This window comes from Macrotis lagotis, chromosome 7, assembly GCF_037893015.1.
Source record: "Macrotis lagotis isolate mMagLag1 chromosome 7, bilby.v1.9.chrom.fasta, whole genome shotgun sequence".
Classification (NCBI taxonomy): Eukaryota; Metazoa; Chordata; class Mammalia; order Peramelemorphia; family Peramelidae; genus Macrotis; species Macrotis lagotis.
The window spans coordinates 38,135,831-38,153,444 of NC_133664.1; the positions used below are offsets into that span (position 1 = coordinate 38,135,831).

General features: G+C 38.3%; 1 protein-coding gene across 1 annotated transcript in view; it reads left to right on the forward strand.

The window, feature by feature from the left end:
* Positions 1-17,614, forward strand: part of LOC141494023 (collagen alpha-4(VI) chain-like) — a gene marked incomplete at its 5' end in the record, with an annotated part of 103,895 nt that overhangs the window by 10,398 nt on the left and 75,883 nt on the right. Inside the window, 6 exons of the mRNA XM_074195212.1 lie at positions 1,017-1,568; positions 1,990-2,547; positions 11,964-12,298; positions 13,720-13,798; positions 15,329-15,474; positions 15,679-15,771. Coding sequence (XP_074051313.1) covers positions 1,017-1,568; positions 1,990-2,547; positions 11,964-12,298; positions 13,720-13,798; positions 15,329-15,474; positions 15,679-15,771 — 1,763 coding nt within the window. The remainder of the gene's footprint in view (positions 1-1,016; positions 1,569-1,989; positions 2,548-11,963; positions 12,299-13,719; positions 13,799-15,328; positions 15,475-15,678; positions 15,772-17,614) is intronic.

A 17,614-nucleotide genomic window follows, 5' to 3' on the forward strand; every position in this document is an offset into this window, starting at 1 on the left:
TGTTTCAAATATCTAATCTTCATAAGATTATAGATTGAAGAGTTTAAGAGACTTCAGAGGCCACCCAGTTCAATGCCCTAATTTTACAGATGAGAAAACCAAGGCCCAGACATGTGAGAGTATCTTGCTCCAATTTACACAGTAAATAAGAGAACTGAACTTTGTACTGAGGCCCTTGCCCTCTAGAACCAGGGCTTTTTTTGTATATCCAACCTTTTACCTTGTGCATCTTAGATTTGTGAAGAAGCTCAACACCCTAGGAATTCTGCCTATGGGACACATGCTGCTGAACCATTAAAGTTGGGCATGATGCTCTGCCAAAATGCTATTGGGTTCTTCCTTCCTCATAGGCAAGAAAGTGGCATTTCACTTAAAATGGGAAGTTCTGTTCTCACAGAGGCCATGCCAATCATGTCATGGTGAGTGAGAACAGCTTTCATTCTGCCCATGCTTGTCATCCTCATCATTGCCAGTGTCATTTATATCAAGCACACTTTAAGCCTTTAAAGTCCTTTTTCCTGCCCCCCCCAAGGAGCAGAGAGTGACAATATTCATCTCCCCTTAAAATGCAGAAAAAATGGAAGAGCCCTGGATTGTCACCTTCAACTCTTCTCTAAAATGAGGTGGTGAACTACATGATCGCCAAAGTCCTTTCTGGTTCTAAATCAATTTTACTTTTTTAATGATGGAAAAGTTGATATTCAGAGAGCGACTCAGAGTGATTGAGAGAGTGGCTGGTTAATACTGGAGTCAGGGTACAATCTTAGTCTCTGGTCTGATCCAAGCCTCTTTCTCCTGCATCATACTTCCTCTTCATCTCTTACATGAAAAGTCTTAGGCAGTCATGAAATAAAAGCTTCCTGAGGACAGGAACTGTTTCCTTTCTGTCCATATGTCTCCAGCATTTAGCCCAATGCTTGGAGTACAGGATGTGTTGATAGACTGATTTCTCAGGCTATCTGGGCTTAATACTATCTGTAGTATTTTTTTAAACTGTCTTTGTTCTCATTGACTAGGTTGCATAAACACGGAGGAAGCGGATTTCTATTTTCTCATTGATGGGTCAGGTAGTATAAACTCTGAAGACTTCAAGGAAATGAAGACATTCATGAATGAGCTGATAAGTGTGTTCCATGTTGGTGCAGATCATGTGCGGTTTGGGGTTGTCCAGTACTCAGACAAGCCCCAAACTGAGATTGATATCAGCCAGCACACCAGTGTAGCCCAGCTAAAGATGGCCATTACAAATATCCGCCAAATAGAAGAGGGCACCCAAACGGGAGAGGCGCTGAGGTTCATGAAGCATCTTTTTTCAAATATTACCAGGGACAAAGTTCCTCGCTTTCTCATTGTCATCACTGATGGGAAGTCCCAGGACCCAGTGGCCCAGGTAGCAGAGGAACTGAGGCAGGAAAATATCACCATCTATGCCATTGGTGTCAAATCTGCTATCACCGAGGAGCTTATTGAGATCTCTGGTTCAGGAAATAGGATGTTTTTTGTGAATGAATTTGATTCTTTAAAGTATATCCAGCAAGAGGTCATACAGGACATCTGCTTCTCAGAGGGTAAGGAAGATGAAGGAATCCCCCCCAAACTGCCACCTATCATCCATTAGGGTGGACATTTACCCTGCTTCAATGTCCCCTCTTCAATACAGTTTAAATAAGGGGAATACAGAAAGTTATGATTACCCATGGAAAGTGCACTTTACCCGGAACACAGAAAGTTATGATTACCCAGAAGAGTACACTTTATGATCCTGTCTTGTGTCCACTCACACATAGTCATACAATGGTTTATTGGCTTAGAAAGGGATAGGCGGTGCCTTATAAATCAGAGTGGATTTCCAGTTTCAGAAGAATTGGTACATTTTCTGCCTAAACTGCCACATTGCTTTGGTGGGAGAGATTTGGGTGAAGGGGGGGGTGGATTCTATTAAATTAATTCAGACACTGAATATTCCTTTTTCCTTTTACATTTTCCTAGTGTGTAAAGATATGAAAGCAGACATTCTTTTCTTGGTTGATGGCTCTGAGAGAGTCCGCTCTAAAGACTTTGAGAAGATGAAGGAATTTGTGAAGCAGATGGTAAACGAATCAGATGTTGGTCCTGAGAAAGTGCAGATTGGCCTCCTGCAATTCAGTTCAAGCACCCAGGTAGAGTTCCAGCTCAATACATATTTCTCCAAAGTGGACATTCTTCAGGCCATCTCTGATATGGTACAAATTAAAGAAGGCACCAAACTGGGAAGTGCCCTATCTTTCTCTTCCCCTTACTTTGAGAGTCCAAAAGGAGGAAGACCTAATGTACCCCAGTATTTGATCATAATCATTGATGGCGAATCCAAGGATGATGTGAAAATGGCAGCCAAGGCCCTCAGAGACAGAGGAATCAAGATCTTTGCCATTGGAGCCCATAAGACTAATAACTCCCAGATGTTGGAGGTCACAGGTGCCCAGGACAAGGTGTATTATGAGGATAATTTTGATTCCCTCCTTTTCTTGGAGAAGGAGATATTTTTTAGGCTCTGCAATTTGGAGAAGGGTGAGTGACAGAAGACCTCTGTTTTGCTTGTTTTTGCTTTTTAAATTCGCACATGAAACATGTAAAGAATACCTGTTAGATTTAATTGGATTGAAAAGTTTTCTGTAGTTCTTTGCTATATATATGTGTGTGGGTGTGGGGAGACTTCACACGGAGTTCTTGTGAGATTATCTACTACATCAAGTGTATCTGGTAGGAAGTCATAGACGTGTAAAGACTTAACACTGAATGGCTATTCTGGTCCTCTCTTTGTGTGCTCTCCAGTCAGGGATGCTCGCCCTAGCACCATCCTTGGTCTCTACTTAAAAGTCTCTACTTAAAGCCCTCTGAGAGCCCTCTATGTCCTTATGTTACCCATCCCACCTTCAGAGGAGCCTCTTAGATTGTTTTTATTGAGTTTTATCTGCCCTTTTTGGTCCTGAGTAGATCAAAGCTCACTCTATTTTCACATGGCTTTCACATATTGGAAAAGATACACACACACACACACACACACACATATATAAAATGTATATATATATATATATATAATATTACATACATACCATAATTCCTAGGATTTAGAATTCCTAGGCATGAACTAGAATTCCTAGGAGGAAACTCTTAAACTAGGATCCCCTACTTTCTCACCTTCTCCCTGGAAATTTATAATAGCTCAGGGCATGGTTTTGTCCAAGGTCATAATATATTTTATGAATGAATATGCTAGCACTTATTTCCTTTCCTTTCTCATAGCCTGCAAAAGGACAGAAGTAGCAGATATTCTATTCTTGGTTCATGCATCTGGTACCACTACCAACCAAGAGCTTGCGGCCATTCACAGACTCATGGAAGCCATTGTCAATGACTCACTGGTTGGAAAGGACAATGTGAGATTTGGAGCTGTTTCCTATAGTGATAAGCTCGAAGTCCTGTTTTCATTGGATACCTACATTACCAAAACTCAGATCAGGGAAGCCATTTTACACTTGAAACCCAAGGTGGGAAAAGCCCATACAGCCACAGCTTTAACCTCTGCTAAGGTAATGTTTACTGAGATGCGTGGAGGTCGCCCATCCTTGGGTGTCACCCAGATCTTGGTGCTCATTACCAACAAACCAACTGAGGCTAAAGAAAGAGGGTACCTACAAAACTCAGCAGAAGCCTTGAAAGAAGCTAACATTGAGGTCTTTGCCATTGGGATAAAAAATGTCAAGAAGCCAGAACTTCTCATGATCACGAAGTATCCAGAAAGATCATTCATGGTGCAGAGTTATGATGAACTTCATAATTTCCATGAAAAAGTGACTCTTGCCATTTGTGATGAATCAAAACCAAGTAGGTGAACTTTTTTCTTTTTACTTAAAAAATGATTTATTGCTAATTTTTTTTAGGGTTTTTTTTTTGCAAGGCAAACGGGGTTAAGTGGCTTGCCCAAGGCCACACAGCTAGGTAATTATTAAGTATCTGAGACCAGATTTGAACCCAGGTACTCCTGACTCCAAGGCCCATGCTTTATCCACTACACCACCTAGCCGCCAGCTAATGTTTTTTAATACCCCAAATTTCCAAATTAACTATGACTGCCCTTCTTTGAACCTTACCCTTACAACAAAACAACAATGAAAGTAAGAAAATAGATGATGAGGCATTTGACCTAAAAGCATGTACAAACATTCTACCTCTGTAGGTGACCTACCCTCTCCCAAGATGAAGGAATTTCATTGAAATTTTGAAAGTGTCTAGTTTCAATAAGTGTGGTTGTTGCTTATATCATTGGATATATTGTCCCATTATTCTCCTTTCTTTGTCCTGACTTAGTTCATTTGAGTCTTCTCATGTTTCTCTGAATTCTTCATCTTTGTCATTTCTAACTATATAAAAATATTGCTTTGCATTCATATTACAAATCTTTTAGCCAATCTCCACTTGTTAGGCACTCACTTTGTTTAGTCTTTGATCAATCAAAAAAAAATAGTGAGTCTTTTTTTTCTTTTCAAATATGTAACTCTTCTCCAATAGCTTTTTTCCAGTTGGATCTCATTTTTGTAGCTATTTGGACAGTCCAACCTGACTAAACTACAATATTTCCTGATGGGTTTTAGCATTATCTAGTCAGCTTCTGATATATAAAAGATGCTGTAATTATTTTTGCTATGGTTTTTTCTCCTGTTGGAAGTCTTTATCATTTTTTTCAGTTCACATAAAATTGCTTCAGAGCACTCACTGAACCTCATCTAACTTTCTGGAGGTTAGGGATAGGAGCAGGCTGTGGCTTGGAGAATTAGATCTCTCAGCCAAGGATAATTAGGGAGCATTAATGAATCAGAGATCAAAGAATAGGTCTAAGTGAATAATCTATTTGATAAAGTATCCAGGGGGAAGATAAGAGGCTTGTGCTATAAACAGGTTGTTTTAGGGAATTAGCTTGCTCATGGATGGATCATGCTCTTGAATCCTAGATACAAAATGTAGAAATGATTCCCTTTAGTTCTTTGTGTTACAAGTGAGGAAGCTAATGTCCTGAAAGCTTAGATTACTTGCTCAGGGGTAGGGCTGATATTTAAACCCAAGTCTTTTAAATCTAAATCCAGAATTCATTCCAATTGTCTAAAGGTTTTCAAATTTTTGGTCTCAGAACCCCTTCCAACCATTAAAACCTTAGACATCCACCACCAAGAACTTTTGTTTTTGTGCATTATATCCATTGATATTTACCATTTAAAAAATTGATATCTTAGTATTATCATTAGTATATTTTGACCTTGCAAACTGCTTGAAAGTATCTCAGATTGCTCTAGAGATCCTCAGACCACACTCTGAGACTATGTCCTTTCTCTGAGTTATCAAAGATTTGCTATAAACAAATACCAGATGTTGAAGCATAGTTCATTCAGAAGGGAAGCAGACTAGAATGAGATCTGTTGAGATGATACACATAAGAAGCACATAAACACAGGGAATAGTGACTATCAAAGAAAGTTTTGCTCTATCTAGTCTTTGGCTGAACTTCCCTTTCTTTTGTTTTTAAATTTTATTTATTTAAGGCAATGGGGTTAAATGACTTGCCTAAGGTCACAAAGTTAGGTAATTGTTAAGTGTCTAAGGTCAAATTTGAACTCAGGTCCTCCTGACTCCAGGATTGGTGATCTATCCACTGAGCCAACTAGATGCCTCCAAGCTTCCCCTGCTTTAATGCTAGAAGGGTATATTGCCTATGACTCTTCTACCCTGTTCCTTTCCCTCACAACACTCCCCCCAAACAAAACACACAGACATATAGACACAGACACACACAAACACAAAGACACACACATCTTTTGTTTCTGCCTAGTTGGGGAGCTCCATGAGGTTGATCAGTATTCGATAGATTAACCATCTGAATTATATGATACAAACTCAGGACAATAAAGTCCAAAGTTAGGAACTACAAGAGATCTTAGAAACTCTTTCCCAGTGTAACCATTGGTAGAACAGGAAAACAAAGTGATTTGCCTAAGATTGTCTTGTGGGTAGAGTCAGAATTTGAACTTAGGTTCTTATGAAAAAAATCAGAATGTCATATTAGTTAAATCAGTTTACATATTTACCCAAATTATTATCAATAAGAATTTTAATTGTGGGAAAAATCTGGGTGTTTTTAACAATCTGAGGTGGTCAGAATTGAAAGACAGATTGGTATCCTTTTTTGGGGACATATACCCATATACCCGCCATAGTCTATGACTGAGTTTGGTCACACCTTCCAGACTGATGCTGGTATATGTGGTGTAATGGATAGAAAACTGGTCTCAAATCCAGGAAGACCTAGGTTCAAGTTCTGCCTCTGACAATTACTGACTGGAAAAGTACTTATTTTCTCAGGGCTTCCAAGCAATTCTCTCAGAATCTAATGATGATGATTATGATGATGATGATGGTGATGATCATTATCTTTTTTTTTCTAAAGATCATGGCATCAGGGAGGTGATGCCATGACATGCACATGAATTGGATTTGAGTGAGGGGGACTGTGTTAAGTCACCAATCTTACTTTCTCCTCCAGAGCCATCTGGTCCAGTGGCTAGATATGAATCAGGATGACTGTAGATGGCCCAGGCTGTGAGCAATCAGGGTTAAGTGACTTGCCCAAGGTTACACAGCTAGTAAGTATCTGAGACCAGATTTGAACTCAGATCTTCCTGATTTCAGGACTGGCACTCTACCTGTTGAGCCTTCCAGCTAATCTAATTTGTAGAAAAGATACTACCTCGTACTGATAGAGAGTTGAAGGGTATTCCCTTACCTGTGAGTTTTGTCTATCAGTGAAATCACAGATCTCTGCTCTATCCTTATCAGCTCAGTGCTACATTTTTCACAGTACACTAAAGGTTTTATCTTTCCATAACCTAATTTCTTTTCTGTTTAACATGATTTCTTAAAAAAAGACATAAACCTGTTTTTTTGCTCATTTGAATGCCTCAATTGTCTAGGATTGGAAGAGAAAAGACAGGAAAAATAGCAAGGGAGAAAGTCTTGGACAAAAATCTTGCCCTTCCAAACCTGTTTTTGACTTTAAAAAATGATTTTTTTTTCCTTTTACAGTTTGTGACTATCAACAAATAGATCTTGTGTTTCTGATTGATGGCTCCTTGAGCATCCATCCCCGAAACTTCACTGCTATGAAGACTTTTATGAAGCAAATGGTGAATAGTTTCACTGTTGGCAAAGAAAGGGTTCGCATTGGGGTTGCTCAGTACAGCACTGATCCTAAGAAAGAATTCTACCTCAATGCTTTCTACTCCAGTGATGAAATCAATGAGCAGATTGACAAGATTACTCAGATGAGAAACAAAACATACACTGGCAAAGGGCTGAAGTTTGTAAAGAGTTTTTTTGTACCAGATAAGGGGAGCCGGAAGAACCTTAATGTGATACAGAGCCTGGTAGTCATTACTGATGGGATGTCCAGTGATTCTGTAGTGGAAGCAGCAAGTGACTTGAGAAATGAAAAAATCAACATTTTTGCCATTGGTATTGGTGCCATCAACCTCTTTGAACTTCAGGTCATTGCTGGCACTGCAAAGAGGGTGTTTGTGGTGGGTGACTTTGGAGAACTGGGCATTGTCCAGAGGAAGGTGGTCAGTGAGCTCTGTGCACCCAGTGATATTATTTCTCCTGGTGAGTGAGAATATAAGTGCATGCATAATTCACATTTTCAAGGGGATTCCTGATAAAAGATGGAGATACTTTTCTTGTGGAATATGTATAAAACTTCATTAGAGCCTTAATAAATAAAAATAGTCAAGGAAACAGATAAGAGATAAATGGGAGTTCAAGACATAGAGATTCTATTTTTATATCCACTGTTAGGGTCTTGTCAATAGAAGGATGCCTTGAGGTCAGGAAAATCCAGCTTGATTCAGATCTTTCTTCTGGCAAATTCTATCTTTATGACTAAGGACAAATCAGTGTTTCAGAACTATTCTTTAAGGTTGCAAGTTCCAGATGAGCTGTCAATAGGTTCTGATGGAGGGATTTTCTATATTTTGCATTTTCTACACTGATGAAATCACAGGTTGGTACCAGTAAAAAAATGCCAATTCATGTAGAACCCTGATTTAGAAGAGCTACATTATGGAAGTATGGATGCATTTCTGTTTTCTTTTTTTTGCATCAGTTCAAGTCTTCCTTTGATCAATATCTCTTTGGCAGTACTTCCAGACTCATAGGCACCTGGATTTAGAGGTAGAAAAGACCTTAGAGACCATCTTAAAGATTAGGAAAACAAAGGTCCAGAAAGGTGACCAAGGTTAAGAGGCTATTTTCAAAATAATAAGAAGGAATTAGTTAATTAAGATATTAATATCCTACATTCCTAAGACAAAATCAAAAAATAGTCACGGCTTTGTTAATGGAGACCAAAAACTAAAAGATGCCTAGCCACAAAGACTCACACTTGAGTTGTCAGTATCCATCAAATTCACTAGTTTGCTTTGTCTATAAAGATAAAGCCTAAAACCCATTTTATGATTAAAACCTTTTTCTTTTACACTCAATATTTTCTCTGGATTTTAAGAACTGGGGGAGGCTACATCGGCCACCATAGGACTTAAGGGATTTGTCTAATTTTTAAAAAGCACATAAATTTTTATAATTCATGTGACTATCAATCCAGCCTAAAGTATGCTTACATCAATCTAGTCAACACATTGATAATCTTCAACTATCTATAGGAAATCTTCCCAGAACATTTATTAGCACGAAACATTATTGTTTCATCAAAGACTCTTGGAGAAACAAGTGTTCTCAGAATCTAGCTTCCTGGTACTGACTGATGTATGGCTTCTGTAGATCTGCTTTCCCCCTAGATTGATCATTAAGAATCTCATTTTAAATAAAGCTCAGCTATGCCAGAAGCTGGTGGAATGAACGGTAGGGACTTTTCATGAGAAGCCAAGGTCTAGATTCACCCAGAGTTTTCCTGGACTGGTACTCTATGGGGTTAGAACACTGTGAAATAATTAGCTAAGATCAGAAATTAGAATGCATGCTTGAGAGACACAAATGCATACTTTCTTTTCAAATGTAAAAGACATAGCTTTACTAGGAATTTGAAGATCTCAGATTGTCACATTGCCATCAAGGAAGGTCCTGATTGGAATCTTGTTTATGACACTTACTAGCTATGGTATCCTGGGCAAAGAATGTCATCCCTCTCTTTCCTTAGCTGAAAAAGGGGACAATGATCTTAGCAGTGCCTACTTCACAGGCCTGTTGGTAATGGTCAGATAAGATAATCCACTTAAAATTCTTAGCAAAGCTTCAAGCTTAGTGTAGTCAGCTGTGATTGGGTTGGTAATTGTCTCAAGAAAGTATTCTGTTATATGATTTCTATTGTTTCTTCCAACTCTTCCTGACACATATATTATAAATAGCCTTTGTTTCAACTACCAAATTCAGATACCCTGTAGCTAACAAAATTGCCAGGCAGTGGCTATTTTGGTGTCCTTCATCCCAGATTCTATCTAACTCTTGAATTTTGCTTTGTATTTGGATCAGCAACAATTATTACCGAATAATCATTATATACACCTTTTTTTTTTGATCACCATACCTGTGTTTTCAAAGTCACCACTGTTTGAAATAGAGGTGATATAGGGTGATATAGGGAATTCCCTAGAAGTAAATTTCCTCTGCCTAGAAATAGAGAGATAAATTCTCTTTATAATACCGAGGCTTAGAGACTTGTCTAGGTCATTAAAGATTGGAGTGACTTGTTCATTCTTCCCTGAGGAATGTAATACTTGGGCAAAGCTCAACTATTCACAGACCCTCCTTCTCCCAAAAGAGAAAATGTAGGTCTGGACTTGTGATTTCTCTACTTTAGGAAATGTCTTATGAGGAAGCTGACATCATCAATGAAGATTGATCCTGTTTTGCAGATTTTAGTCTAAGTTCATTGTCTGGGGACAATGAGAATTTATAGGATTTGACCAAGCTCACTTTGACCAAAGTATGTCTGAGGGAGGGTTTGAACCCAGATCTTCCTAATCCCAAAGCTAACACTTCACTTTTTTATACAACTTATAAAATACATTGTCTCATTTGACTCACCAGGTAGGCAAAGCAGCTTCATCCCCATTTTACAGATGAGAAAACTCAGGCTCAGAGCCAGTCACTCATCCAAGAGCCCACAGCTGGTTAATGAAGTAATAAGGTTTTCTGATCCTAAATCTAATACTTTAGATATTTGTGATCAGGATTAAATTTATGGCAGGCTAAAAAAAAAAAGTTATACAAAATGGATTTTTGGAAAAAGTGAAATGTTGGTATTTAAACACAACCACATAGCAAGTTCTGTCAACAGGCATTTATTAAATTCCTTCTATGTGCGAGGCACTGGGAATTTAAAAAAAGGCAAAAACTGTCCTTGTCCTCAGTGAACTCCCAATCTAATGAGAGGAAACATCCTGCAAATAGCCATGTACAATATGATATATGCAGTTTATCTTGGAAGCAGACAAATGTCTTGTGGTCAGAAGCTAACCAGTGGCAAAGTCATCATGGATATAGGAACTTAGGAACTTCTGGGGAATTTCAAGTACATTTTTTAAGAATTCTATTATCGAAGGGAAGGGAAGTCATCAATGATGAGTAGCTATCTAAGAAAGATGAATGACTAACTGTCACTGAATCCAAAAATAAGCATGGCTGGATCTCAGCTGCTTTTTAATGCTTTATGTTTCATTGACCTTTCTCATGGGTGATATTCTCATACAAACTATGGGTTTTTTTTGTTGGTTTTTTTTTTTTTTGTTTTTTGTTTTTAGTTTTTGCAAGGCAATGGGGTTAAGTGGCTTGCCCAAGGCCACACAGCTAGGTCATTATTAAGTGTCTGAGGTTGGATTTGAACTCAGGTACTCCTGACTCCAAGGCCGGGTGCTCTATCCACTGTGCCACCTAGCTGCCCCTGAACTATGTTTGTTTTAACAGATTGTCTTCTGAAGTGTGGTTGTTTAATTTTCCTGGTATCTGTGATCTTTCTTTTCTGTGTCAGAAGTGAATGGCTCAGGATTTTAGTTTAGATTAGATTAGATTAGATTAGAGTTTAGATTTTAGTTTAGTTTAGAGGAACACTTCTAAACCCTGAATTTTTTTAATGATCCATCTCAACTTCTTATTGGAAGTGGGTAGGGGTTGACGGGACAATAATCATTAAAGTCAGTTCTAGGGCAGAGGAAATGACTCAGCTACTGCTCAGAGACTCATATAAATAAACCCATTTGGACCAGGGAAAATCATCCTTCCAGAAGCACATTTCTCTGTGTTATATAGTCATTTTTAATCTTTTACAAGTTTTCCCATGGTCCAGTTTGTTGTGTAATATAACAAGAGCCAAATCTTAGAGCCAAGAAGACTAAAGTTCAAAGTTGCTTCTTATCTATAGCTGGGCAAGTCACTTAATCTCTGAGTATGCCAGGTGTCTCTTTAAGATCATGCAGTAGAGTAAGGACTGATTTCCAGTGGTAGAGGGAATTTTCTCCTTGGGAATTTCCTACATTAACCAAGTCATAGGAGGAATCTTATGCATTATTTTTGGAGGGGAAGGTTTTGAGTAGACATATTCTGCTCTATTTCACTACTCCTCAGACTGGGAGGACTCTTTCTATTTATTAAGCCCTCTGCATCCATTAGATGGGGATGCCTCTTCTGTCACTTCCCGGTACCCACTATCTTTACTTCCCTGAAGTAGTCAAGTAGAAGGTGCTTTGGAAAATCAGCCACACAATTTTTCAGGTCTTCCCAGAATGGAATATGCACATTGTGAGTCCTCTCTAGTTATAGCCTCAAGTCAGGGTTGTGTCTAAGGTGACATAAGTTTGGGGAATATGCCTGAAATTGCAAAATTTTCCTTGACTAGCTTGATTTTGACTTTTGTCTCCCCCTTTGTGTAGAATGCAACATTGACATCTCGGTAGGACTTGATACTTCCAATTCAGTCAGGCTGGTGCAGCAGAGATTGCAGCAACAGCTGCCAGACCTAATGAAAGGATTGACTCTGCTGTCCAACATCACCTGCATGGACAGCACTCCACTTAATACGAGGCTCCGCTACCATATCCCCAGTCCTGATGACCGATCTCTCTTTGACTCGGGTTTTGAGAAGTACAGTAAAGGGATCATCCAGAAGTTCTTTGACTACCATGACACAGTGACCAACTTTATGAATGTGGATTTTGTGCAGTCCCTTGGGGAGAAGGCTCTCAGTTTAACTTCTGCTAAAGTGAAGGTAGGGGCTACCATTTTGAATCTCCACTCAGACCATCTGAATATTCCTGTAGTTTTGTTCTCACAGTATTCCATACACGTTTTCCTATTTAGGCATTGTATTTTCTATATTTAATATCTGTTTTATAGGCAGCATAGTGGAGTGGACAGAAGACTGGTCTATGAGCCAGCAAGACTTAGGTTCAAATTCTGCCTCTGACACATACTGACTTTGTGACCTTGGACAAATTATGCAATCTCTTGGGGCTCCAAAACTACCTTCTAAGATTATAATTTGCAGAACAGGATCTTTCCCATTGATGGTGGGAGTGACCTCATTGGACATTCCCTAAAGTAATAAAACTATAGGTCCAGATTAAAAATAAAAATGCCTGTTTCTAGTTTTTGTCATTATTGGGAAAATTTATATTCTGACTCCAACATTCTTGAATAAGAATTGATAAGAAGACCCTTATTTGTATGGACTCTCCCAGTGTACAAATTCCCCTTATGTATACATTGAATGACTTTAGAAAGATCACTGTTTTCTATGGAGGAATCCTATCTTTCAGGTTATTGCTTGCATAGTTATCAAGTCTGCACATTGGGCTGTTTTTAGTCACTTCAAATACTCTAGTAACTCTTATGATCTCATCAATATGAATGTTTCCTCTAATGATTCCTATCCAAAACCTATTAATCCTGGGCAACTCTTGTCTAGGACCTCCCACAGTACTGCAACTTAGAGGATTGGTACAATATACCCTTTTTAAAAAAATATTTTTCCCATTATCATACCTTTTTTAAACCTTCCACTTCTTGCAAACAATTAAGCAGAAAACAAAAGGAAAGGAAAAAAATACAGAAAAAAGTTAATTAAATAAAATTCCATCTTTGCTTTGTCCACAAAAAGCACATTTCTCATTCTGCATCTTAGGCCATCCATTATTCCTCTGCTATGAGGTGGGCACTGTTCATCAGTTCTCTGGCATCATGGTTAATCATTGATCAGAGCTCTTAAGTCTTTCAGAAATATTTGTCGGTACAGGACTGAAGTTGTGGTAGGAATTATTCTCCTGATTCTGCTCTTTTCACTCTATCAGCTTATACAAGTCCCTCTGAAATTGTCTCTTTATATCTTATAGCACAATGGTGTTTCTTTGAATTAGTATACCATAATCTGTTCAGTCCAAATGAGGGGACATAGCACCCCCAAACCAATGGGTTTGAGCCAAAGCATGTTGGGAGGAGAGGTGAAGTCACAGATGAAGAGGCAATGTTTTTGAGAATTTTCATCCCAAACCTATCAAAATGACCTTCAAGTTAACGTAGGTGGCTAAGATGGATTTTGGACCCTTGATATCCCTGTATCCCATTTTGGACAGATGCCTCTACTTAGCACTTATATTTTTGTTGTTTTTGTTATTTTTTTTTAAATAACAGGTTCTCTTAGTGTTCACAGACGGACTGGATGATGATTTGGAAAGACTAAAAGAAATTTCTGAGTTCCTTCGTCTCAAAGGTATGGTGAGACAGCTATGCAGTGTTACTGTTATGGCATTGTGCAGTGTTTTATAGTAAATAGAGAGCTGGTTTTGGAGGGCTCAGGAGGGCTGGAATTCAGGGTAACTTTTGATGCTTACTAGCTAAGTGACAACGGGAAGGTCGCTAAGCCTTTCTGGATCTCAATTTTCTCATCTGTTCCTTTCCAGGCTCCAGTGAGGTATTATTTGTCAAATGTTCTTCAAGCATGGAAGCATGATATAAATGTGGATTTATCATTATCCCTCTCATCACAGACAGGCATTGTATTTTTTTTTTGGCAAGGCAATGGGGGTTAAGTGGCTTGCCCAAGGCCACACAGCTAGGTAATTATTAAGTGTCTGAGGCCACATCTGAACTCAGGTACTCTTGACTCCAAGGCCAGTGCTCTATCCACTGCGCCACCTAGCCACCCCCAGACATTACTTTTTGATTTCCAGACTGCTCCATCATGTATGTTTCTTTGGCCTTAAAGTTTCCTATAAAACCAGTCCTTTGTGACTGTTAATTGAAACTGGTATACAAACAAGTAAATGAAAGTTGATAAATGAGTATGCGTGGAATGAAGAATGTCAGATGAAGATGAATCTATGCCTGTGAGGCCTATAAGAAATTTGAGAACAAAACCAAATAAAAACAATCAAAACAACTACATTTTATGTTAATACATGATATAGAAGTGACTCATTTGGATGTGAACTCCAAGGAAGACCTGAATTCAAGTACTGCCTCTGATAGTTATGTGTCTCTGGGCAAGTCACTTATCCTTTCTATGCCTCAGTTTCCTCATCTGTAAAATGGAAATAATAACAGCCTCTTCCTCCCAGGGTTGTTGTGAGGATCAAATGGGATAACATTTGTAAAATGATAAAGTGCTCTGCAGACTCCAAGTCCTCTATTAGCTTGTCATAAGGATTATTACACAGAGTAGTGCTATTAATGGACATTTCTACAGTTGGCAAAGCCTTTTATGGACACTTTCATAACCTCATGAGATAGGTTCTGCAGGGTATTATTATACCCATTTTATAGGTGAGGAAATTGAGACTTGGAGAACCTTTGAGACTATTTAGTACAATCTTCTTGTTTTACAGCTGAAGAAACTCCAGCCCAGGGAGGTGAAGTCATTTGCCCTATATTGCTTAAATATTAAGTGGCAGAGCCAGCATTCAGGCTCAGGTCCTATGATTCTCCTCTAAGTCAAAATATCTTCCCACTGTACAGCCCTGTCCAAAGTCATTCCTGCTAAGTACCAGAGACAGAATTTGTAAAATGATGGGGGTAGAACTACATGCCTTCTAAAGTCCCTTCCAAAACTAAGTGTCCAGTTCTCTAGTCCACTATGCTAAGATCTCCAACAGAGTTGGGAGGTGTAAGACAGGCAAATTAGTATTTTGGGGGCCAACATATTTCTTGTATCTATCTGCAGGTCTGGGCCAAAGGCAAAATAATCAGAAACCCACATTGTAAAAATGATTTTTTTGGTGATTGTTGATGTTTCCCTCTCAAGGTCTCCACGCACTTATATTAGTTGGTTTGCAAAGTGGGCAGAATCTAGAAGAAGTCCAGGATATTGAATTTGGCCGTGGATTGGGTTATAAGCAACCTCTGAGTATCATGATGCATGCTCTTCCAAGCCTTTTGATGAGGCAACTGGTAAGTTCTTTGGGACATTTACACCCTCCCACATTGAGGCCCATTAGCTTAAAAAAATTTGGATCTTAAATTTTTTTCTTTTAAAATTGGATACCAAATAACAAAATGGAAATTTTTTTCTTTCTTTCTTTCTTTCTTTCTTTCTTTCTTTCTTTCTTTCTTTCTTTCTTTAAATTCTTTTTTTTTTTCAATTCTATTTTTTAGGACACAGTTGTAGAAAGGGAATGCTGTAATGTTAATTGCAAAATTTTGGGGGAATTTGGTAACTCTGGAGTACACGGGAGCCGTGGGATAACGGTGAGAGGCTTTATCAATGTCTTCTACTTCTTTTTAACTTTGGTCTTATTTTTGAAATAGAAATTAGGACCAGGGCTTAACTCTAAACTGTTGGGGCATCGAGGTGACAGCATCAATTGTCTTCCAGGTACAACTTGTTTATTGCTAGCAGGAGGTTGTTGTTCCAATGGAAAGGCATTTAACGTAGAGTGCTTGCTGACTTTGGAGTCACAAGACTCTATTTGTATGACATGGACATTCAGTTTCTTGGGACTCATTTTCTGCATTTGCAAAAGGAGAGGATTGAATGAAATGGTATTTTCAATTCAAATTTAATTCGAGAAATGTTTATTAATCTCTTAAATACTAAGTGCAGAGGATTCAAGTTAAGGCAAGCAAGAAGGTCTTTTCCCTCAAGGAACTTACGTTCTAAAAGGTGAAGCTGGAAGGGAATGGGTTGTTTCCCTCCTCCTCCAGGCAAGGCTAGAGATATGCAGAAAGTGCAGTGGAATACTGGAAGGAAATAAGATAAGGCCTAGATTGATCTATCCAAGTCACTGGGGACTCTAGGAGTGGGGCATGGAAATGAAGGCCCATGTGAAGTCTAGGGCAGACTACTGGGTTTATTAAACTTAATAACTACATGTCATCCAATGGGAGAACTATTAGGGAGTCTGTCTCAGCTCTTTCTACCACTCATGGATGTATATCAATGACAATAGCTTTAGGCTCATAGGCTCAAACATTCTATTGACCACTCTCATGTAGTTACTGAGTTCAAGGTTTTATGCTAAGGAGACAGAGCTACAGCCATCAAGTTTTCACCTGGCCACAAAACATATCCCTTGTCCCACATATTTAACTATTAGTAAGTACATCCCAAGAATCTCCACTCTGACAATTTTTTTATATCACCAAACTGAGATAACACAGTGATCTGTCTGATAAACCTGCTAATTTGCAAGTTTTCTGGTTAGCCTTTATTTATCTTTGTGGTTGAGTTATAAAGAATTCCTTTGTTCAAATCCATTAAAGAAACAGGTTTCATCTGCATTGACTTTAAAACTGACCATCTGGTTCCCACAGATTTATTATGACTGCTTTATAATCCTAGCTCAGTATCAAAATCCAAGATGAATTTCCTGGTTCTGTGTCATCTTTTTATTTTTTTCTTAAGGATTCCTTTAGAACTCAATACTTCTTCCAGTTAATCTTTGCGTAATCTCAATAACATTTTAAAAAAAATGTTTTATTTATAACTCTTATTTTTTGCCCCATAGTTCCTTTCCCACCTCCATGAGCCTTCAGACAGAATCTTCATTTATTTAGTTTTCTTTAAGAAATATTTTATTTATTTTTCTAACTATGTACAATGGTAGTTTTCAACAATTATTTTTTTTTGCAAGGTCTTGAGTTTCACAGTTTTCTTTCTATAGGCTATACATGTATTAACCATGCTAAACATATATCTATATTACTCATTTTGCTAAAGAAGAGTAAAATCAGAATGGGGAAAAAACCATAATACATAAGACAACTTTTAAAAATTGAAGATAAGAAGATTTGGTCTGCATTTAAACTCCACAGTTCCCTCTCTGGATATGGTTGGCATTTACCATCACAAGGCTTTAAGAATTGTCTTTGATTCTTGTCCTTCTGAAATCAACAAGTCTGTCTTAATTGATCATCACCCAATGTTGTTGTTAGTGTGTTCAATGTTCTGCTGGTTCTTCTGCTCACCTCACCCAGCATCAGTTCATGCAAGTCTTTCCAGATTATTCTGAAGTCCACCTGCTCATGATTTCTTATAAAACAATAGCATTCCATCACAATCATATAATTTATTCAGCCATTCCCCAATTGA